We start from the raw sequence: 20,343 nt of genomic DNA on the forward strand, positions 1-20,343 counted from the left end.
CCTTCCTTCCTTCCTTCCTTCCTTCCTTCCTTCCTTCCTTCCTTCCTTCCTTCCTTCCTTTTCGTCTTTCATTGGATGAGCTGCACTGCATTGTCTTTGAGTCCACAGATCCTTTCTTCCACTTCATGGAGTCTGTGGTTGAATCCTCCTCCTCCTCCTTCTTTTTTTAAGATTTTATTTATTTATTTGACAGAAATAGAGAGAGAGAGAGAGAGAGGGAGAGGAAGCACAAGCAGGGGGAGCTGCAGGCAGAGGGAGAGGGAGAAGCAGGCTCTCTGCTGAGCAAGGAGCCTGATGTGGGACTCGATCCCAGGACCCTGGGATCATGACCTGAGCCAAAGGCAGATGCTTAACTGACTGAGCCACCCAGGCACCACTGCTTGAATCCTTCTATTGTATTTTTTTCAGTTCAGATGTTGTATTTCTCAACTCTGTGATTTGTTTGGTACTTTCCTACACTTTCTGTCTCTTAGTTGGAATTCTCGTTTTGTTCATGCATTGTTCTCCTGACCTCGGTGAGCATCTTTATGACATGAACTCTTTATCAGGTAAGTTGTTTGTCCCATTTCATTAAGCTGTTTTAATGAGGTTTTAGCTTTTTCTCTCATTTGGAATGTATTCCTCTGGTTTTTCATTTTCCTTGACTCTGTTGGCTTCTATGCACTAGGGACAACAGCCACCGTTCCCAGTCTTGAAGGAGTGGCTTGGTGTAGGAAATGAACCTTATGGTTCAACCCTTTCCTAGTTCTTGGTTGTCTCTCAAACATTGTCCCATTGTCCAAGCAGCCTGCTTTGTTCTTAGTGGCTCCCAGTAGTGGAGGGTATGCCAAGACCTATCAGTGTCCTAAGGGGAGGATCTCAGTCTGTACGTAGATTCAGGATGATTGGAAACAGCTTTAAAAGTATGTAAGTAAACCTTTTTCAGGGGAAGACTGGAAGGTAGGCGTTTCTGTCTGCTCCTTTTGCACTGAGCCCTGGGATGATAGCCAGTTAATAATTATTTCTTGTTTTGCTACTGTCCTATTGAAGCCATAAACACAAGCCCCACCGGCCACCTGCTTTCAGTATTTTTGGGTATATACCCAGAGTGGAATTGCTGGATCATATGGTAATTCTATTTTTACTTTTTTGGTAATTACTATACTGTTTTCCGTGGCAGTTACGCCATTTTACATTCCCACCAACAGTGCACAAGCATTCCAGTTTCTCCATATCCTTGCCAACACTTGTATTCTCTGTTGTTTTTTATTAAATAGTAGCCATCCTAATGGGTATGAGGTGGTATCTCATTGTAGTTTTTTTTTCTTTCTTTTTATTGTGCTAAAATACACATAATGTAACACTTACCATCTTAACCATTTTTAAAAAGATTTTATTTATTAGAGCACATGCAAGTGGGGGGTGGGGAAGGGCAGCACAGAGGGAGAGAGAATCTCAAGCAGACTCCATGCTGAACGTGGAGCCCTACATGGAGCTCAATCTCACGACCCTGAGATCATAACCTCCTGACCTGAGCCAAACCCAAGAGTTGGATGCTTAACTGACTGAGCCACCCAGGCGCCCCTTAACCATTTTTTTAAAGTGTACAGGTCAGTGGTATTAAATACTTTTTAGTGCTATACAGCCATCACCATCCATCCCCATAACTCTTTTTATCTTGTAAAACTGAAACCCTATACCTATTAAACACTAACTCCCCACCCCATTCTCCCCTCCCCCAAGCCATGTAGCCACCATTCTACTCTGTCTCTATGATTTCAGCTACTCCAGGTACCTCCTATCAGTGGATCACACAGTATTTGTCTTTTTGTTGTCTGGCTTATTTCACTTCTCATAATGTCCCCAAGGTTCATCCAGTTGTAGCGTGTGTCAGAATTTCCTTATTTTTAAAAATAGAATAATATTCCATCATGTATGTATGCCACATTTTGTTTTTCTATTCATCCATTGATGGACACTCGGGTTGCCTCCATGTTTGAGGTATTGTGAATAATGCTGCTACAAATATGGGTGTAGAAAAATCTCTTCAAGACCCTGCTTTCAATTCTTTTGGGTAGATACCCAGAAGTGGAGTTGCTGGATAATATGTTACCTCTATTTTTAATTTTTTGAGGAATCTCCATATTTTTTTCCCATAGCTGCTGCACCATTTTACGTTCCCACCAACAGTGCAGAAGGGTTCCAGTTCCTCTGATCCTTCCCAATGCGTATTGTGTTTTGTTTTGTTTTGTTTTAAAGATTTTATTTATTTATTTGACAGAGTTAGAGACAGCCAGCGAGAGAGGGAACACAAGCAGGGGGAGTGGGAGAGGAAGAAGCAGGCTCATAGCAGAGGAGCCTGATGTGGGGCTCGATCCCATAACGCCGGGATCACGCCCTGAGCCGAAGGCAGATGCTTAACCGGTGTGCCAACCAGGCGCCCCTGTTTTGTTTTGTTTTTTAATAACTACCTTAATGGGTGTGAGGTGGTATCTCATTATAGTTTTGATTTGCATTTCCCTAATGATTAGTAATGTTGAGCAAATTTTTTCATGTGCTTATTGATCATTCATGTATCTATTCTAGAGAAATGTCTATTCAAATTCTTTGCCTATTTTTTAATTGGGTTGTTTGGGGTTTTTTGTTGAGTTTTAGGTGCTCTTTCTATATTCTTCATGTTAACACCTGGATATAAATCAGATATATGACTGGGAATGTTTCCTCTTATTCTGTGGCTGCCTTTTCATTCTATTGATCATGTCTTTTGATGCATCAAAGTTTGTTATTTTGATGTCCAGTTTGTCCATTTTTTAATCACCTGTGCTTTTGGTGTCTTATCCCAAGAAATCATTGCCAAATCCAGTGTTATGAAGCATTTCTCTTATGTTTTCATCTAAGATTTTTATAGTTTAAGCTCTCACATTTAGGTCTTCAATCATTTTGAGTTAATTTTTGTACATGGTGTGAGATAGGGGTCCAGCTTGACTCTTTTGCTTATGGATATCCAATTTTCCCAGCACCATTGTTGAAAAGACTGTCTTTTCTCCTTTGAATGGTTTTGAAATCCTTGTTGAAGCCATTTGGCCATATATGCAAGTGCTTATTTCTGGGCTGTCTATCCTCTTCCTTTTGTCTAAATGTCTGTCTTTATGCCAATACCACACTGTTTTGATCACTGTAGTTTTGTAATAACTTCAGAAATTTGAAATCAGGAAGTATGAGAATTCCAGTGCTGTTCTCTTTTTTCAAGATTGTTTTGGCTATTTGGGGGTCCCTTGAGATTCTATATGAATTTTAGGATGAGTTTTTCAATTTCTGCAAGAAATGCTGATGGGATTTGGTAGAGATTGCATTAAATCTATAGATACTTTGGGTAGTACTGACATCCTAACAGTATCAAGTCTTCCTATCCATGTGGATAGGATGTCTTTCCATTTATTTGTGTCTTTTTAAGTTTCTTTCAGCCATGTTTCATAATTTTCAGGGTACAGGTCTTTTATCTTCTTGGTTAAGTTTATTCCCAGGTGTATTGTATTCCTTTTGATGCCAGTGTAAATGGAATTGTGTTCCTAATTTACTTTTTGGATTGTTCATCGTTAGTGTATAGATATGCAACTGATTTTGAGTGTTGATTTTGTAATGTGGCAACGTTGCTAGATTCATTTATTCTGACAGATTTTTTTGGTTTAATCTTTAAGATTTTCTACACATAAAACCATATCATCTGCAAACAGGTAGTTTTACTACTTCTCCAATTTGGATGCCTCTTTTCCCTCCCTCCCTCTCTCCTCCCTTCCTCCCTTCCTTCTTTCTTTCCTTCCTTCCTCCCTCCCTCCCTTCTTTCCTTCCTTCCTTCCTCCCTTCCTTCCTCCCTCCCTCCCTTCTTTCCTTCCTTCCTTCCTTCTTTCCTTCCTTCCTTCCTTCTTTCCTTCCTTCCCTACTTCCTTCCCTCCCTCCCTCCCTACTTCTTTCCCTCCCTCCCTCCTTTCCTTCCTTTTTGCTCTGGTTAGGACTTCTAGTATAATGTTGAATAAAAGTGGTGAAAGCTGGTGTCCTTGTCTTGTTCCTGATCTTAGAGGAAATCTTTCAGTCTTTCTCCACTGGGTATGATGTTACCTGTGGGCTTGTCATATATGGCCTTTATTATGTTGGCATGCATTTCTTCTCTTCCTAGTTTGCTGAGGCCCCACTTTGGCCTTTTCCTTTATCCTCTGTCCTTAGTCCGGATAGAGACCAGCTTGTCCTCTTCCCTCCTAAGGGGGACACCTGAAAGAAAGCAGCTTCAATTTCCCTTCTTTGGAAAATTTCCCCCATAGTTCTCTTCCCCCTTCCACAAATGTATCCGTTCAGAATGCAAACCTTTGCTGAGGCTGCTGTGTGTGCCAGGCATGGGCACGGCGCCCTCCTGCCCACAGGAGTTTTCACCCATGTTGCTGTCTGAGAAAAGAATGATCTCCGTCCCCATGTCCAGCAGCAGAGGGGGTTGCTCAGAACAGAGCCATCTCCTAGGAGTCCTTGCCCTGATGTGTTAACCTCGGACTGCAGCTGTTGCTGTGTCCAGCCGTTAAGCCATGTTGCTGGCCTGTGGGTAGATGCCTCCTGTCCCGCTGCAGCTGGATCTGGTATAGGTGGAAGGGCCCCAGTCCAATCCTGAAGTCTGCTTTCTCTCCTCGCATTGACAGAAGTCCTGGGCCTATGTCAAGAAGTGCAAAAACAACGTGCATCCTAATCGTGGCTTGGTGGCTCAGCTGTCGGAGTGGGAGAAGGTCGTCCTCGGAGACTCTGTCACAGACATCTTGGATCCACTGTACTGATCCCTGTGGTCCAGCTCTGGGTCCTGAAGAACCTCTCTTGGGAGCCTCTTGTGGGTAGTGGGCCAGGCTGTGTAACCAGGTTGGTGTGGAAAGAGGCCTTTGCTCCCTGGAGTCCTGTGTCAGCTTCTGTGGTGGTTCTTCTCGGGCTCCTCGTTCACCTGGACCCTTTGGACGTTGGCTGGGAGGAGCTCCTAGGGTCCCCCCTGCCCTGTGTTTGTCCACGGGGGTGTCACAATGCCCACCCATGGGTAGAGATCCGCCAGGCCCAGCCTTGGCCCAAGTGCCAGGCTCCACAGCTCTGAAAGGCTCCTGGCACAAGTACATCTCATCCCGGGCCCCAGCACTCCCCACCACTCTGCCGGTTGATGACTTGTTCAGATTTCCTTTCCTTCCTCCCCACTCATTTCCTCCTGGCTGGGTTCCCCAAGAAGAGATTCCCACCCGTCCTATCTCCTACACCCATGTTTTTATAAATTCTGAACGTACTTCTGAGCTCTGGCAGCACCCACAGCACCAGTCAGGAGAGGGCAGAGGATGGGACTGACAGGGAATTTAGGGTGTTCGTGTCTTTCAGCAGACATTCCCTGCCACCTGCGTGCTGCTGGGGAGGGACATAGAGGTGAAGGCCATCTCACCCCCCAGGACTCTTTGCAGAAGGGTAGAGTTCCCCCTCCCCCTAACGCAAGCCCAAGCCCTCAAGGAGTGGGGTTTTGCTCTAAGGATAAGGGCTTTCTGGTCAGCGCAGGCTTGGGGTCAGTTAGGATAGGAGGTGGAACAGAGAGATTGGGAAGGCTGCAGGCAGTGACTCTGTGGGTTAGGGACCTCCTGGTGGGAAGGGTAGAGCCACTGGAAAGTTTCCGTCAGGTACATGGTGGGGATTAGGCTTGTGCATTAGGACTGGCAGTCTGGATGGCTGTGAAAGAACAGTAGCGGTGAGTAGGGAGGGAGGCAGGGAGACGGTAAAGTGGCCGCTGTAAAAATCCATCCAAGAAAAGAGGCTCTGAATCCTCTCCCTGCAGAGGCTCAGCTTTCCCAAGGACGAGAGTGTTCGAGGCAGGGGTCACCTCCGTGGGCCTCGGTTTACTGCCAGCATGACGGGGCGGAGCTCTGTGGGCCCTACCGCGCGGTTGGCACGACCGGCGGAGCCCCTGCAGGGAAGCACCGCCGCGCCAGCCCCAGGCCCGCCGAGCGCCGCGGAGAGAGCGCCCCTGCCGCACTTGGCCCCGCCTCGGCCCCGCCCAGGGCCCGGATTGGCTCAGATGGGGGCGGGGCTAGCACGCTGGCTGCTCCAGGCCTTTTCCCATTGGTAGTGGTGGCGGCGCGAGCCCGGAAGCGGACGGGGGCGGAGGCGGAGGCGGCGGAGGCGCCTCGGGAGAGCTGGGGTTGCGGCGCGGTTCTTGACTCTGCTTGTCCGGCGCTTGGCCCGGCAGCCATGCATCCCCCGGCCCCGGGCCCGCTGGGGGACTGCCTGCGGGACTGGGAGGAGCTGCAGCAGGAATTCCAGAGCATCCAGGTGAGTGCTAGTGGGGGCGCCCATTGACCCTGAGCCACGTCTCTCTGGCTCGAGGTCAAGGGTCGGGCAGCCATGGGTCAGGCAGTGGGGGGTTCGGGGTCAAGGGTCGGGGACCCTGGCGTCGCTCCGGAGGGCGGTGAGGCCCCGGGTCCTGGTGGTCCTAGCTGGACCCTCCCCTCGGCCTCAAATGAGTGTCTCGCGGCAGCCCCCATCGCCCGTGCGGCCTCTGCGATCCCCGCGGAAATCCACTGAGCCTGGCGGACCTGGGGCCTTGTGCGCGCGGGGCGGGGGGGGGGTCTCGGAAAGAGGCCCCGACCCCTGCCCCGTCCACTCCCAGGGGAGTCGCCGCCTGAATCAAAGCCCGCCGGGCCCAACCTTGGGTCAGTCACTCAGCAAACATGCCGGGGGCGCCGCGCGGTCCCCGCCCTAGGGCAGCGCTGGGGGGTCTGGTCTGAGTGCAGCCGGGGAGCGGCTCGGCGGGGGAGCGGCCCGGGAGGCGGCCCGGCCCAGCCAGAGGAAGTGGTGTTTAGGTGAAGTCCCTAGATGGGGGCGGGCCCGTCCAGGGTGAAGGACAGCGCCCACGAAGGCAGGGTTATGCGGCTGCTGGAAGGAGAGTAAAGGGAGAAGCGGGTGGGCTAGACCCTGCAGGGACTTCATGGGCCTGGACGGGATTGGAACCTTTCTGATACCGCTGGGGAGCTATGCGAGGAATCCTCTGATCTGGCTTGTGTGGACCATTGTGCCGTTCTGTGGGGAGGCCAGCAGGGGAGAAGACTGCTGGTCTCTAGACAGGAGAAAAGTGTTTGGTAGTGGCAGGCAGATGCGGCCCACGTTGGGATTTGAAGGGGTGTGGTGGCGCCTTTAGGGCATGAGAAACAAGACCCGGAAAGGGTAGAGCCTGGGCCAGCTGTGTACTCGGGCATGCCTTTGTCTCTCCTGGACTGGCTCCAGACCTTTCCTGTCTGCATTGTCGTCCCCTGGCCTGGCCAGCGCTGCTGCCACTAGTGCTCCTGCCGGAGCCCTGAGCAGGGCAGACCTACTTTTCCAGCCTGGCCACCCCTGCCTGGCCTTCCTCACACTGCCCCTTGTTGTCTCCAGGCTGCTCTTCTGGAAACTCACCCACCAGGGCAAAGTGCTCTGGGAAGCTTTGGGCCAAAGGTGCTGGGGGAGGGGTAAAAGGACTGGTCTTAATGGCAGGAGTTCTAAGGGCTGAAGCCTGATGACCTTTAACCTGGGAGGCAGTTGCTGGGAGTGCCAGAGCAGCAGGCTTCTTGGACAACCTCAAGCCCCCCTGCTCTAGCAGGCTGGGTAGGCAGGAGGATCTGAGAGACCCAGAGTGGCCTCGGGCAGCCCGACTGGTCCAGGAGGTAGACCCTTGTGCCTGGAATCCAAACTCAGGGTGGGGCAGAGAGGGGTGGGGACAGCTAGCAGGTGGGCTGAGATGAAGCAAAGCTTCTGGGAGTTAGTCTGTTTCTGGGACAGGGGTGCTGTGAGGGCTTCTGGGCTTGCAGGGGGAACCCCCTCCTGGCCTGCCTGGGGAGAAGGCAACCTCAGGGAGTCCCCTTGGCTGGCTGCCTCGTTTTCCTCCTCAGACCCTCCCAAGGAGCCCCGGGGGGAGTCCGTGCCTCCCCCCTCTGCCCAGCAGGCTCCGGCTCACTCTGGCCCCCTGCCCGATCCCCAGGAGACCCACCGGCTGTACCGTGTGAAGCTGGAGGAGCTGACCAAGCTGCAGAACAGTTGTACCAGCTCCATCGCTCGGCAAAAGAAGCAGCTGCAGGAGTTGGCTCTTGTCCTGAAGAAGTTAGGACCCCCCCACCACGACCCCCCAAGCCTCCAATAGCCCCCGGCCTAGGGCTGGGGCTGGCTGTCAGATCCGGGGTGGGTGGAGAGCAGGCACTGACTGCTGAGTGTCCCAGGGCATGGCTTCTCCCCTCCTGCCCCGCAGGTGTTGGGTGTCATACCTGGGGGTCACCCTGCGCTGACTCTGGCTTCCGTGGGCCCACCTACAGATGCAAACCCTCCCTTCAGTGGGGGGCCAAGGAGGCTGCCCAGGAGCTGGAGAACCAGATCAAGGAGCGCCAGGGCCTCTTCTTCGATATGGAGGCCTATTTGCCCAAGAAGAATGGGTAAGACCCCCGTCCACTCAAGCTCAGTTCCCAGGTGCTCCTGGGAGAGAAGCCTGAAGCGTGGTCTCCTCTGCTCCGTCACTTGGCCAGCAGATGATCCCTGGACCTACTGTGGGCTGAGCAGTCAGGCACAGCCCTACTCTGGGGAGACAGCTGGAGCGACGGTGACAGCTCACGGAGATGGGTGTCTTGTGGCGGAAGGACAGGGAATGGAGGAGCACGGTGAGGGGCGCCTCACCCAGCTTGGCGGTCAGGGAAAGCGTAGAGGGTCAAAGAGTGAGCCTGGCAGGCACGGGAGGCTGGAAACAGCGCATGTGGCCATAGCTCAGAGTGGGAGGTGGTGATGAGGCCAGAGGGGAAGCCAGGCTTCGGGAGCTGGCCTTGGGCCAGTACGGTGGGCAGGGCGACCCTTAGGCCAGCCATGGTCACCGAGGGGGATGGCAAGGCGCAGCCCTAGGGTGAGTAAAAATCATCCAGCGGAGGCCTGGGGCAGCAAGGCGGCTGGGAAGGAGCATGTCCTGGAGGGCGATGAGGGGAAGGAGGGAAGGAGCGGCCGGTAGCCTCAGATCAGACAGCCCGGGGGGTCAAGAGCCATAGAGAAGGGGCAGTGTCTCCTGAAGTCAGGGAGACCAGCACTCTGCAGGATGGTGGAGGTGGAAGTTGCTAATGGGGGGACAGAGAGCTGGGGGGACAGGTGAGTGTTTTGAGGCAGCTCCTCAAAAGCTCGGCTGTGAGCAGAAGGCGAAACCAGCAAGTGGAACTCGTGGGGGCGGGGTGGGGGGGTGGAGGCTTGTGCTCGGCGGGTCTGTGTTACTTGGTACCCAGGGGAGACTGGAGCACATCTCTGTGCCAAGAGCCGGGGCCCTCGGAGCACAGAGCCAGCAAAGGGAAACCTCTGGGGAGCTGGGAAGGGCGGGGCGTGGGCCCTTCTCACTTATGGGGTTTAGAGTGGGTGAGGAGGGGGCCCCCCCGGAGATGTCAGCTGGGAGGGAGGGCTTGACACGGCCAGAGGCCGTGTAGGGATGGTGTAGGGAGCCAGTGGCGATGCTGAGAGGTGGCCCGGTCCAAGTGCCCGCTGCACCCCATTGTCTCTTCGTGGCTTGGGGCAAGTCCCTTAATCACTGAACCGGTGCCTATGGCGCGAGTGTGGGCAAGAGCTCGTGTGTGGGTGCGCTGCGTCGTGCACACGTGCGACTTGGTCACCTCTTGGGATTCTTTTGGCAGAGAAGGGCCAGACAAGCTCTGTTGGTGGGAGTGACGGCGGCAAGGGTCTGGGGGTGGTGGGGTTGACCAGAAAGTGGCTGACGTGGAAGGGGGGCCTAGGGACTTGGCTGGCTCGGGAAAGGAGACCAGGATCAGGGGGGCCTGGGAGCCTCAGTGGGGGCCAGGGTCCGCCCGGTGAAACCAGCTTGGGAGGCTGGGCACTCGGGGTCAGAGTGCAAGCAGAGTTTCTGAGGGAGCCCTTCCTGGCTGGGGGGGGGGGCCCTGGGGCAGCCATGGTGCGGGGTGCTGCGGCGGACTCAGGGTCTAAGGTTCTCGGAGGTAGCGGGAACCGGGGGGCGGGTGTAGGTGACGGGGTGGGCATGCACACAGGCATTGGGTCCCGCCTAGGCCCACACGGGTGATGGGAGCTGTGGGCACGGCTTCCATGGGGCGGTAGAGCCTGGCTGCCCTGGAGGCCCTGAGGGCGGGGAGCACGGGGGGGGGTGTTTACCCTGGAGCAGGACTGGGGAGCAGGCAGAAAGGCTGCACCCCAGAGTTTCCCTCCTGTGGAGCTGGCCTGCAGCACCCCTCAGGTCAGAACCCCAAGTCGCTGCCGTGAGAAGGCTGGGTGGGGGTGGCGGTGCCACTGGCTTTCTGCTCAGTGGGGGCTTCTCCTTACCTGGTGCCCCCCTGCCCTAGGTTGTACCTGAGCCTGGTTCTGGGCAATGTCAACGTGACACTCCTGAGCAAGCAGGCTAAGTAATTCGTTGTCGTGGGCTGGGTCCCAACCCTGCTCTCCACCCTCCCGGGTCCTTTCCGTCCTGCCCCTGCTTCCTTGGCTCAGCCCCGAGCCGCCTGCGGAAGCGCGTCCGCAGCAGGATGCTCGCTCCGGGCCGAGGCGAGGGTGGGCCCCGCGGCGCCCCAGCCTGTGCCACGAGTGTGTGCCCACCCAGGTTTGCCTACAAGGACGAGTACGAGAAGTTCAAGCTCTACCTCACCATCATCCTCATCCTCATCTCCTTCACCTGCCGCTTCCTCCTCAACTCCAGGTGGGTGTCCTGCCGCTCGGGCCGCAGCCTGCTCCCGGCCGCCGCCGGCACCCACCCTCTGTGCCCTCCGCAGGGTGACGGACGCCGCCTTCAACTTCCTGCTGGTCTGGTACTACTGCACGCTGACCATCCGAGAGAGCATTCTCATCAACAATGGCTCCCGGTGGGCTCCCGGGGGGAGGGAGCACTGGAGCTACCCGGGGGTGCTGGGGGGGTGGGGGCGGGGGCTCTGAGGGGCAGGCCTGGGATCGGAGTCCAGCTGCCTCCCACCGTAGCCTGGCTCCCTGTCCCCGAGTCCCGACCCTCAGGGCCGAGGGAACAGGAGTGACCGCGGCTTCCCAATACAGGATCAAAGGCTGGTGGGTTTTCCATCATTACGTGTCCACCTTCTTGTCAGGAGTCATGCTGACATGGTGAGTTTGGCTCCCAGGGCCTGGGGGGCTGGGTGGGGGGAGCATGGGGCAGAGAGTGGGGGTATCCCTGAGCTCCTTCCCCTTCCTGTTCCTTTCTGCCTCAGGCCTGATGGCCTCATGTACCAGAAGTTCCGGAACCAGTTCTTGTCCTTCTCCATGTACCAGAGTGAGTGTCTCAGAGGGCCTGCTCCGCTAGGGAACCCCCCCCGGGGAGGGGGGCGAGGACTTTGGGCTCCAGCCCCGTTCCACTGCCCCCCACCCCCAGGCTTCGTGCAGTTCCTGCAGTACTACTACCAGAGCGGCTGTCTGTACCGCCTGCGGGCCTTGGGCGAGAGGCACACCATGGACCTCACTGTGGGTGAGTCGGGCACGGCCGATTTCCTCTCGGGAATCCTGCCGGGGGCCTAGAAGGGCCCGTCTTTCCCGACCACGTGGGGCTGAGACTGTGTCCGCCCCTTTCTCCCCGCAGAGGGCTTCCAGTCCTGGATGTGGCGGGGCCTCACCTTCCTGCTGCCCTTCCTTTTCTTTGGACACGTAAGTTGTGTCTGTGCCCCATGCGTCTGGGCCGGCACCCCCAGTGCTGGCCGTGGGCTCTCGTGGGCACTGGCTTCTGTTTGAAACCCTTCATCCCTCCTAGTTCTGGCAGCTTTTTAACGCGTTGACCTTGTTCAACCTGGCCCGGGACCCTGAGTGCAAGGAGTGGCAGGTGAGCCTGGGGCCCCTGGGGTGGGGGGGACGACACGCTGCGAGGGCCGGCGCCCGGCCCTGTCCTGACCCTGCTTCTTTCCCCCAGGTGCTCATGTGCGGCTTCCCCTTCCTCCTCCTCTTCCTTGGCAACTTCTTCACCACCCTGCGGGTTGTGCATCAGAAATTCCACAGTCAAAGGCGTGGGAGCAAGAAAGAATGAGTCTGGGCCTGCCCGCCATGTCCCCCTGCCCACCCGGCTCCCTAAGGCCCCCCTGGCCTGGCAGGGGCGTTTGTCCCTGTGTTGAGGGGGTAGGGGGCTCCCCTCCTCTGGGAGGGTATCTCTTGCTTTCCCTGAGGTGTTGTGGGCTCTGTGGGCCCCGAAGGCGACGCTGGAGAGGCAGACTGGACCCCAGGCCTGCAGGGAGCTGGGGGCCAGCAGCCTGAATAAAGGAAGAGTGGCAGAGAGGCGGCTTAAGGTGTGTGCTCTCCGAAGGGTCAGGTGGGGGTCTCGGTGCCACCACCACATGGCTTCTTGGGGCTCTGAGTTAAGTAGACCCAGGGGGAGACCCCAGACCTACTCAAGCACTAGCAAATACAGAAAACAGAAATTTATTCCAAGGACCAGAGATTATTTAAAATTATTTACAGTCATTGAAAATAACGTGGAGGGAGTTGGGGCCCAGCTCAGCTGAGAAGAGCCCCTTCTGTACAGCCCCTGAGGGCCTGAGGTGTTCACAAAATACACACCCTTGACCCCGTGCGCTGGGCCCGCTGGCGTGCCAGAGTGTGCACCTTGGGCCTGGACCAGTCTGTCCCTGGGCCTGCCTCCCGGGGTGAGGAAAGTGATTACAGGGGGAAGCAAGTCTGTTGGGACCCGAGGGGCAGAGCTAGGCGGCGCCAGGGGCCCCTAGCTCCACACGTCCAGAGAGTAGCGGCCCTTGGTCATCAGCTTCTTGATGTAGTCCACGGCCTGGGCATGCGCCATGGTCCCCCCCTCGGCCACGATGTCGTAGAAGGTGTTCTGCACGTCCCTCGCCATGTTCCGAGCATCCCTGGGGCAGGAAGGAGGGGGCGCTGGTCAAAGGGGACCCCCCACGGGCGGGCCTCATCCCTCCCCCTCCTCCGCCCACACTCACCCGCAGACGTAGATGTGGGCGCCGCCCTCGTGGATCAGCTGCCACAGGTGCTCCTTGTCCCTCTTCAGTAAGTGCTGCACGTAGACCTGGGGGCGGGCGGCACTGTGAGGAGGGGGGCCGCCCCGCGGAGTCCCAGCGCCCTCCGGCCTGAAGGCCGGCCCTCGGCCTCACCTTGTGGGGCTGCTCCCGTGAAAAGGCCACGTTGAGCTGGGTGAGGGAGCCGTCCCGGTGGAAGGCGGCCAGCTCCTCGCGGTACAGGTAGTCCTCGTCGGAGCGGCGGCACCCGTAGTACAGCAGCGTCTCCCCCACCTCTTTGCCTGTGGGGGCGGCGGACAGGGGTGAGCTGGGGCCTGGCGGGCGCGCCCCACCCCGCGGGACCCCGCCCAGGCCCACGCGCTCACCCTGCTGCCGCAGCCAGGCGCGCTCCTGGATGAAGCCGATGAAGGGGGCCACGCCGGTGCCGGGGCCCACCATGATGACCGGTGTGGTGGCCTTGAAGGGCAGGCGGAACTGGGACTTGCGCACGAACATGGGCACCAGCGCCCGGCGGCCGTTCTCCCCCGCGGGCTCCTTGGCCCGCAGCCAGCTGGTGGCCACGCCCTTGTTGACGCGGCCCGACTTGGTCTCGTACTCCACGGCCACCGCACAGATGTGCACGGAGTTGGGGTGGACCTGGCGGGGGCGGCGGGCGCGGTGAGCGCACACCGAGGCCCCTTCCCTCCGGCCCCCTCTGCCCGACTGTCTCTGCACTTGGGCCCCCCCCCCCCCCCCCGCCCCCCCNCCGCCCTTCGCGGCCCCCCAGCTCCTCAGAAGCCCCTTCCCAGCAGCCGTCCTGTCTGGCCCCAGCCCAGGCCCGCGCAGCTGCGCCTTCCCCAAGCCGCGCCGCACCTTGGAGGACGAGGCGATGGAGTAGTAGCGGGCCTGCAGCCGGGGCAGCAGCTCGCACAGGTGGTCGATGGGGGGCCGCAGGGACGGGTAGTCCTGCAGGATGGCCAGGATGTGCCTCCGGGCCTCCACCACCCAGCTCAGGTACAGCTCCTGGGGAAGAGCCAAGTGGGGTGAGGCGGGGGTCTGGGAAACGGGCGAGGGGGCGGCCCCCCGGGTGCCGGTGGAGGGAAGGACGGGCCTACCTTGCCCTCGCCCGAGGAGGAGGCCATCTTGCGCAGCTGCTCCTGCTCCGAGGGCTCGGAGGCGTACTGGGCCAGCTCGTAGAGCACATTGGTGCGAGGCGGGTTGGTGATGTCCAGGTAGTAGGTGAGGGCCGTGCGGTAGGAGGTAGGGCAGGGGAAGGGGTGCTTCTTGTTGGACTCCTCTGCGGAGAGAGGAGGACCTGGGGTCAGTGGCCACTGACCGGCAGGGCTGCTCCAGCCCCTGGAACCGTGGGGGCTTGGGCCTGATCCGGGGGGCAGCCTGGATTCCGGGACTCACCATCGAGATTGTTCAGGGACATGACGACGTCCAGGTCGGCACCCAGGATCTCGCCGAGCTGGCTGACCAGGGTAGAGTCATTGGCTGGGTAAACGGCCACATGGTCCCCAGATTCATACCTGGGGGGTCGAGGGGAACGTGAGGCTCAGGAGGGGTCTGGGGGAAGGCAGCCCGGAGGCCCTGAGTGGGCTGGGGGAGGGGGTGGCTGCGGCACCTGAGTTTGGAGTCCGAGATGTCTAATTCCAGGTGCATGAGGTGGCGCTCCGTTCCCTGGTTCAGCTTCCGGTTGGTGGTGACCGCAGCCAAGAACGGATTCTTGGCATCGAAGGGGCTGGGTGGGGAAAAGAGCAGCTCAGTGATTGGCTGGGTCTTCACTCTGAATCTCCCTGCCCCCAAGGGACCCTTTGGGTTTCAAAGAACACAGGGAACCTTAGAGCTGACCTCCAAGGGCCCAGGAAGGCTCTCCAATTATGTAAAAGGTTCTCCCAGCCTGAACCAAGGCAGTGCCCCCGACAACCCCCCAAAATGGGCAGAGCTAGGCTCTCAATTCCCCATTTACAGATAAGGAGACAGAGGTTGGCCCCTAAAACTGGGGACACTCTCCACATGCTGTTTTTGGGCTGAGTGCACAGGAGAACCAGGCCCCCTTGAAGAAGGCTCCCCAAGACCGAGGATGCCTGGGCCCCCCCATGACTATGGAGCAGAGCTCCTTCACCCCACACGCCCCAGACCGTGAGCCCACAGATGGTTTTACTCTGCACAGTCGCTGAAATGTGCAGTTTCCTCTTAAATCAGGGCCGCTGGTCTTAAATCCTGGGGATACCAGGGGGACTTTTCCTGGGTGGTTCCAGGGGTCCGGGTGGCACCCAGGGGTAAAGCTAGTCAGGGGTCCAAAAGAGAAACACTGTTTTTGGACAAAAAGGCCAAAACTGAGGTGGGTTTTAAAGAAAGTGAGCCCTTCTGCCCAAGTTAACCAAGACCCACAGCCAGACTCACGCTGTCCTGGTCCAGGAAGTGCAAAGGGACCCCCGTGCCAGTCTCCTACCCATGGTGCCCTAGCCCGAGGGACCACTGGGAGGGGGGTGGGGCAGCCTCTGCCTCTCTGCTCTGGGCATTATGCCCTCCTGTGCAGTGGGGATGAATTTGTGGGTGCCCCCACCCCTGCCTGCTCCGAGACAAGAGTAGAGATAAGGAGGCCCCACGGGATGGGCCTGAGGGGCACAGGACTGCCAGCTGCTCAGTGTGCCCAGGGCCCCAGGCCCCACGCATGCTCTCTACTCACGGTTTCTGGTTCTCGTAGCTCTTCAGTCGGCCCATCTCTCCCACGTACACCTTGGCCGGGTCTAGGTCTGTGTGGACCACAAGCTCATACTGGCGAATGCTGGAAAGGGGAGACAGGGTGAGGCGGGGAGGGGCCTGAGAGAGGGAGGAGGCTGCCTCAGGGACAGGGACTGACACAGTGCCTGCCATGGGGAGGGTCCAGAGGTGGTGGGAAGCAGAGGGAGCGGACACAGAGGCGGGGAGGGCTGGGGCAGCCTGGCAAGCTACAGGCTTCGGGGCCATTCTGTGAGAAAACAAGGAAGCCCCCCTGCTGCCCAGCACTTCCAGGCAGAGCCCAAGTACCAGGACCTGGGACCCCCGCGCTCTATGACTGAGCTACCAGCTTCTGCTGTCCCCACCGGTACCCCACTGGGCCAGCTCTCCCACCCTGGGGGGGGTCACTCGGCCCCCGCCCAGTCCACGGGCACGCACTCACCTGGACTCTTCTCCAGTGGCTTCCACCCCAAAGTGCTCGCACACGGCCGGCCAGAACTGCTCTCGCCATGTGATGAAGTCCTCCTCCAGGCTGGCGAGAGGAGGGAATGAGCCCGGCCCTGGGAGCCCCGGCCCCACGCAGCTGGAAAGCTGCTCAGGGGTGTAAGCTGAGGCGCCGGGCAGCAGCCGGAGTGTCTGTGCGACCCAGGGCAGCTTCCCTCGGGGCTGGGACAGCCAAGAGGAGGGGGCAGAGCAAAGGCGGGGGTGGGGGCTGCCTTCCTGTGCCCCGGCTGATGCCTGGCAGGAGGCTCGTTGACACAGTGCTTTGCGCCTCCCTCCCCTCCCTCCCTCCCCTCGTGTGCCCCAGTTGGTCCTAACCCCGTGGCTGTGGGGCGGGGGAGGGGGACACTCACTTCCCATCATCATCGCCCATCCCCAGCTCAAAGATCCGCTGGGCGCCGAGCTGCTCCAGCCGCTTGTCCACGTACTTGCCCATGGCATTGAAGTGCTCATAGGTCTTGTTCCCAAGACCAAACACCTGTGAGGACAGAGGAGCGGGTCTGAGGCCTGGTCAACAGTCCAGGGTGGGTATCCCCGGGCCGGCCACACCGCATGCTCAGGCCTCCACGGCTGCCAGATGCCTGGCACTGTCAGGTGGGCAGCGGCTGGGTTTTGGTGACGTGCAGCCTGTAAGCCTCAAGCCTGGGTGTGCAGCAGGGGCATCTGCCCCTCCCTGCCCTGCGCTCTTGGGCCAGCCGAGTCTGGGCCAGCCTGCTCCACCTTTCTGGAATGTAGTCTCCTGCACCCTGTGCCCCGGGGAGGGTGAGGAGACGCTCTCCGCACGGGGCCCAGGCCAGAAGAGAGGGCTATCCCAGGAGCAGCCTTCCCCCGGCCTCCCTGCCAGACCCCCCAGCTTGAAGCCCCCTGTCCTGACACCACCGCCTGCCATGGCTGATCAGAACAAGGTGGGAAGGGGAGGCTTTCCCCCTTGGACACGGGGGTCCAGAGGCCCAAGAGAGGCGCCACAGGCTGGGAAAGCCACTGCAGGGAAGATGGGGTGACTCACCGCATACTTGACTCCAGAGAGATCCACGTCAGTCTCCTGGAGCCAGTCGTAGAAGTCCTGGGCATTGTCCGTGGGGTCTCCCTCACCATAGGTGGCCATGCAGAACACTGCCAGAGAGTTCTCAATCTCCGGCAGGCTGCCCAGGTCGCCCTGGGGAGACAAGAGCGGGGCCCGGACCCAGTGACCATGACTGAGCCATGTCAGGTCTGTGCCTGATGGGATGCAGACAGGTGAGCCCAGGCCCCGCCCTGGGGCAGCTGCCAGCCAGGGGTGTCCCACAGGCTGTGGGACGGTGGGGGAGGATTCCGTTAGGAAGGGGCACTGAGCAGTCAGGGAGGGCTGCACGGAGGGGGCAGGTGTTTGAACCGGTGAGTGGAACAACTAGACGTTTGTTAGTTTTGAGTGGAGGGGGTGCATTTCCAGCAGTAATGGAACAGGCACAGATGACCACATGTGTGGGCCTGGGTGCTGAGCCACAAGCCAGCGCTCAGAACCTGGTTCCCTGTGCCTCACGGCCTGGGCCCCTGGGGGACACCCTCCTCTTTCCACAGAGTCCTAGGAGCACATTGGGGCCTGGGCTCTCACAAATTCCTAACCAACCATTAGCCAACTTAACACTGAGCTCTGCAGACGGAGGGGCAGCCCCGCCCCTCCCTGGCCACCACCTCTACCTGGGGCTGCAGGCCTGGCCGGCATGAGCTCTCCTGACCCCCCATAAACAGGCAAGCAGATGGCTAGAAGTTTGCAACACCATGCTCAGGGAAGGACAAAGAGCTAATGCCGGGAGGTGAATGAGCAAGGCGAGCCTGCCCTGCACCCCCCTCCAAGAGAGGCTGGGGGCAGTGGAAAGCAGGAAGTGGGCCGCTAAGTCCTGCAGACAGGCCTGGGGTGGCCTGAGGGAGCGACGTGAAGAGGGCAGCTAATGGGGGACAGGGGGATCCTGCAGCTCCAACAGGGGGCCTTCACCCCAAATTCTCGGGCTCCCCTAGCCCCTTCCCCTGGCCCTGTTGCTGCTCTGGTTACGGTTAATACATGAGTCAATACAGCCTCGTTTCACAGCGCAGCTGCAGAGCTCCGTGAGACGGCCCCCCCAGGGTTGCACGGGCCATGTACCCTGCTGCTGCAGTTAGGGGACACAGGGGAGAAACGGGAAACACTTCCTCCCCGGACTGCTGAGACCTGTTCATTTTTTAAGCCACACCCAATCCATTAGGTGCTCGAGTCTAGTCTCCCCGCGGCGGCCAGCTTGGGAAAGCCCGTGGCGTGCGGTGCAGGGAAGGCTGGGCGTGCACGGCGCTGGGAGCTCACATCTGCATGCCTGGGACCACCTGGCGGCCGGGACCAATGACAGGAGATGCCCATTCCTGTCCGTCCCTTCGGCTGGCTCAGTCCTTTACACATCTCCATGCTCCGGACGCCTTCGCCAATGCTACTAGAAGGGCCAGGAGGAAGGGCCAGGATGCGGGGGGTGCTCACCAGGTCATACTCCTCAGGGTCTGCAGCCATGCCCCGCATCCCGTAACGGTGGGCGTCCTTGGACAAGCGGTTGGCAAACTCCTCCGCTGTCCCCGTCTGGGAACCATAGAACACAATAATGTTCCTGCCCTAGAGGAGGCCAGACACACAGGGTCAGTAAGGGACCAAGAGCCACAGTCTTCACGAGACTCCAGGTGACCACAGGGCAGGCTAGGCAGGGGGTGTCCCTCAAGGGGACCCTCTTCCTTCCTGCCTCAAGCCCTCCTAAGTCACTCTGGGATGATCCTCTCGCTGCCACAGCTACTGTGGTGGACGGTGACCAAGGCCATCCAGACACACAGCTGCTGAAGAGCACATTTTGGACAGATTATTAAATGACACGGGGAAAAAACACAATGTAATAATGTTCAGTAAAAAAAAAAAAAAAAAGATGACCAAACAGTATGTACAGTATACTCCCATTTTGTTGTAGACCCACATCGCGCATACTGCCATGCGTTCTGTTTATACACACGCACGAGGGGAACTATGCCAGCAGTCTCCACACGGAGAACTGGGGGTGATTACAAAATATTCTTTCTAGAAACCTAGACGATAGGAAAGACACCCAGTGGACGGGCTCCCATGCTCTTTCATTCCACCTGCTGTCTCCTGTGGCCTCTACGGCAGCTGTTGAGAAGCCGGACCTCCATGCCCCAGACTCCCTTGCGGCTAGGGGTGCAGCAAATTAACCCCTGTCAACTGGACGTGCTCTGCAAGATCCAGAAGGCAGAAGCGAGGCACAGGCCACCTACCAGTCCCTTTATGTAACATGAGGTTTCTCTGCGGGAGGATTCCAGCGCCCTCAACCCCTAGAGTGCTGTCTGTCTGGTTTTTGCACGGAGCCCTAACGTGTGGGTACAAATGAAAAAAGAAAACGTATGGATTATAATTGCTTTAACTGTTCTCAGACCTCTTCTATTTACTGAATGTCCTACAGATCATCTAAAAAGGTCCTTTTAAGTAATCGTTATAAAAACTACTTAGTAAAACAGGGAAGTCTTAGGATTTCAGGTGAAGGGGACAAAACAGGATATGAAATCGTAGCTAAATGTTTACAATGGCATCAAAACATATGAAGTACTTAAAAATAAGCTTTCCGAGGAATCTGCAAGATGGGTGAAGGAGTCAACCGAAGTGAGAGGCATGGAGTTTGCACCGAAAAACTCAACATCCAAGAGCTCCGTCCTCCCTGAATCAATCCAGAAACCAACACGAGAAGATAAACGGAAGGGGGAGGGAGCCGCCGTGTTCAGGTGCCAGGGAGCGGTAGCCACCTGCACCGGGGAGCGGGTGGACTCACAGACGGCACCTGCGAGAAAACAGACTGTGACCGTGAGCGGGGAGTGCGCGACACCAGACTTCTCACGGAACTCCGGTGTGCTCACTGGATCCAGACTGAGACCGGGAGCGCGCGGGGGCGGCTGGCGGTGTTAGAAACACAAAGGACAGAGATGTGCCGGCCCTGGAAGTGAGGGCTGGGACGCCAGGTGTGGGGCGCACATCCCAGGATGCCGCAGGGTTGAGCAGCACCAACAGTAACAGAGTTAAAATGGCCAGAACATCAGTGGAGAACGGTCAGCGATCCCTCTGTTCTGAGACAGAGGCTGAGATTCGGCCACTGCTGCTCTCTCAGAAGAGGCACAGCAAACCGCCAGG

The 20,343-nt window shown here is 58.0% G+C and overlaps 3 protein-coding genes across 8 annotated transcripts in view; 2 read left to right on the forward strand and 1 right to left on the reverse strand.

Moving 5' to 3' along the window:
- Positions 1-5,988, forward strand: part of STYXL1 (serine/threonine/tyrosine interacting like 1) — a 68,650-nt gene extending 62,662 nt beyond the window's left edge. For both annotated transcript variants that reach the window (XM_019804048.2, XM_011230151.3), the window contains exon 9: positions 4,662-5,988. In XM_019804048.2, coding sequence (XP_019659607.1) covers positions 4,662-4,793 — 132 coding nt within the window. In that variant the 3' untranslated portion in view covers positions 4,794-5,988. The remainder of the gene's footprint in view (positions 1-4,661) is intronic.
- A 127-nt stretch (positions 5,989-6,115) lies between these two features.
- On the forward strand, positions 6,116-12,151 carry TMEM120A (transmembrane protein 120A). Its single transcript, XM_002923467.4, has 12 exons — positions 6,116-6,306; positions 7,988-8,106; positions 8,316-8,432; positions 10,335-10,394; positions 10,589-10,684; positions 10,758-10,847; positions 11,032-11,097; positions 11,202-11,263; positions 11,363-11,455; positions 11,567-11,631; positions 11,735-11,803; positions 11,891-12,151. Exons 1-12 carry the CDS (start codon positions 6,226-6,228, stop codon positions 12,002-12,004), a joined length of 1,032 nt encoding a protein of 343 aa, XP_002923513.2. The 5' UTR covers positions 6,116-6,225; the 3' UTR covers positions 12,005-12,151.
- A 226-nt stretch (positions 12,152-12,377) lies between these two features.
- Positions 12,378-20,343, reverse strand: part of LOC100465011 (NADPH--cytochrome P450 reductase) — a 64,358-nt gene continuing 56,392 nt past the window's right edge. For all 5 annotated transcript variants that reach the window (XM_034669978.1, XM_034669979.1, XM_011230153.3 and 2 more), the window contains exons 4-16: positions 18,646-18,774; positions 17,170-17,319; positions 16,517-16,641; positions 16,105-16,194; positions 15,631-15,729; positions 14,563-14,679; positions 14,349-14,467; positions 14,051-14,232; positions 13,809-13,958; positions 13,322-13,592; positions 13,092-13,237; positions 12,921-13,006; positions 12,378-12,836 (exon numbers count right to left, since the gene is read on the reverse strand). In XM_034669978.1, the coding sequence (XP_034525869.1) occupies positions 12,692-12,836; positions 12,921-13,006; positions 13,092-13,237; positions 13,322-13,592; positions 13,809-13,958; positions 14,051-14,232; positions 14,349-14,467; positions 14,563-14,679; positions 15,631-15,729; positions 16,105-16,194; positions 16,517-16,641; positions 17,170-17,319; positions 18,646-18,774 (1,809 nt within the window). In that variant the 3' untranslated portion in view covers positions 12,378-12,691. The remainder of the gene's footprint in view (positions 12,837-12,920; positions 13,007-13,091; positions 13,238-13,321; positions 13,593-13,808; positions 13,959-14,050; positions 14,233-14,348; positions 14,468-14,562; positions 14,680-15,630; positions 15,730-16,104; positions 16,195-16,516; positions 16,642-17,169; positions 17,320-18,645; positions 18,775-20,343) is intronic.

The sequence above is a fragment of the Ailuropoda melanoleuca genome, chromosome 10 (genome assembly GCF_002007445.2).
Source record: "Ailuropoda melanoleuca isolate Jingjing chromosome 10, ASM200744v2, whole genome shotgun sequence".
NCBI lineage: Eukaryota > Metazoa > Chordata > Mammalia > Carnivora > Ursidae > Ailuropoda > Ailuropoda melanoleuca.

Coding starts and splice junctions, on each gene's coding strand:
- TMEM120A (XM_002923467.4), top strand. CDS start 6,226: ATGCATCCCCCGGCCCCGGGCCCGCTGGGGGACTGCCTGCGGGACTGG. Junction 10,848..11,031: donor CTCATCAACAATGGCTCCCG/GTGGGCTCCCGG, acceptor TTCCCAATACAG/GATCAAAGGCTGGTGGGTTT. Junction 11,804..11,890: donor CTGAGTGCAAGGAGTGGCAG/GTGAGCCTGGGG, acceptor TCTTTCCCCCAG/GTGCTCATGTGCGGCTTCCC.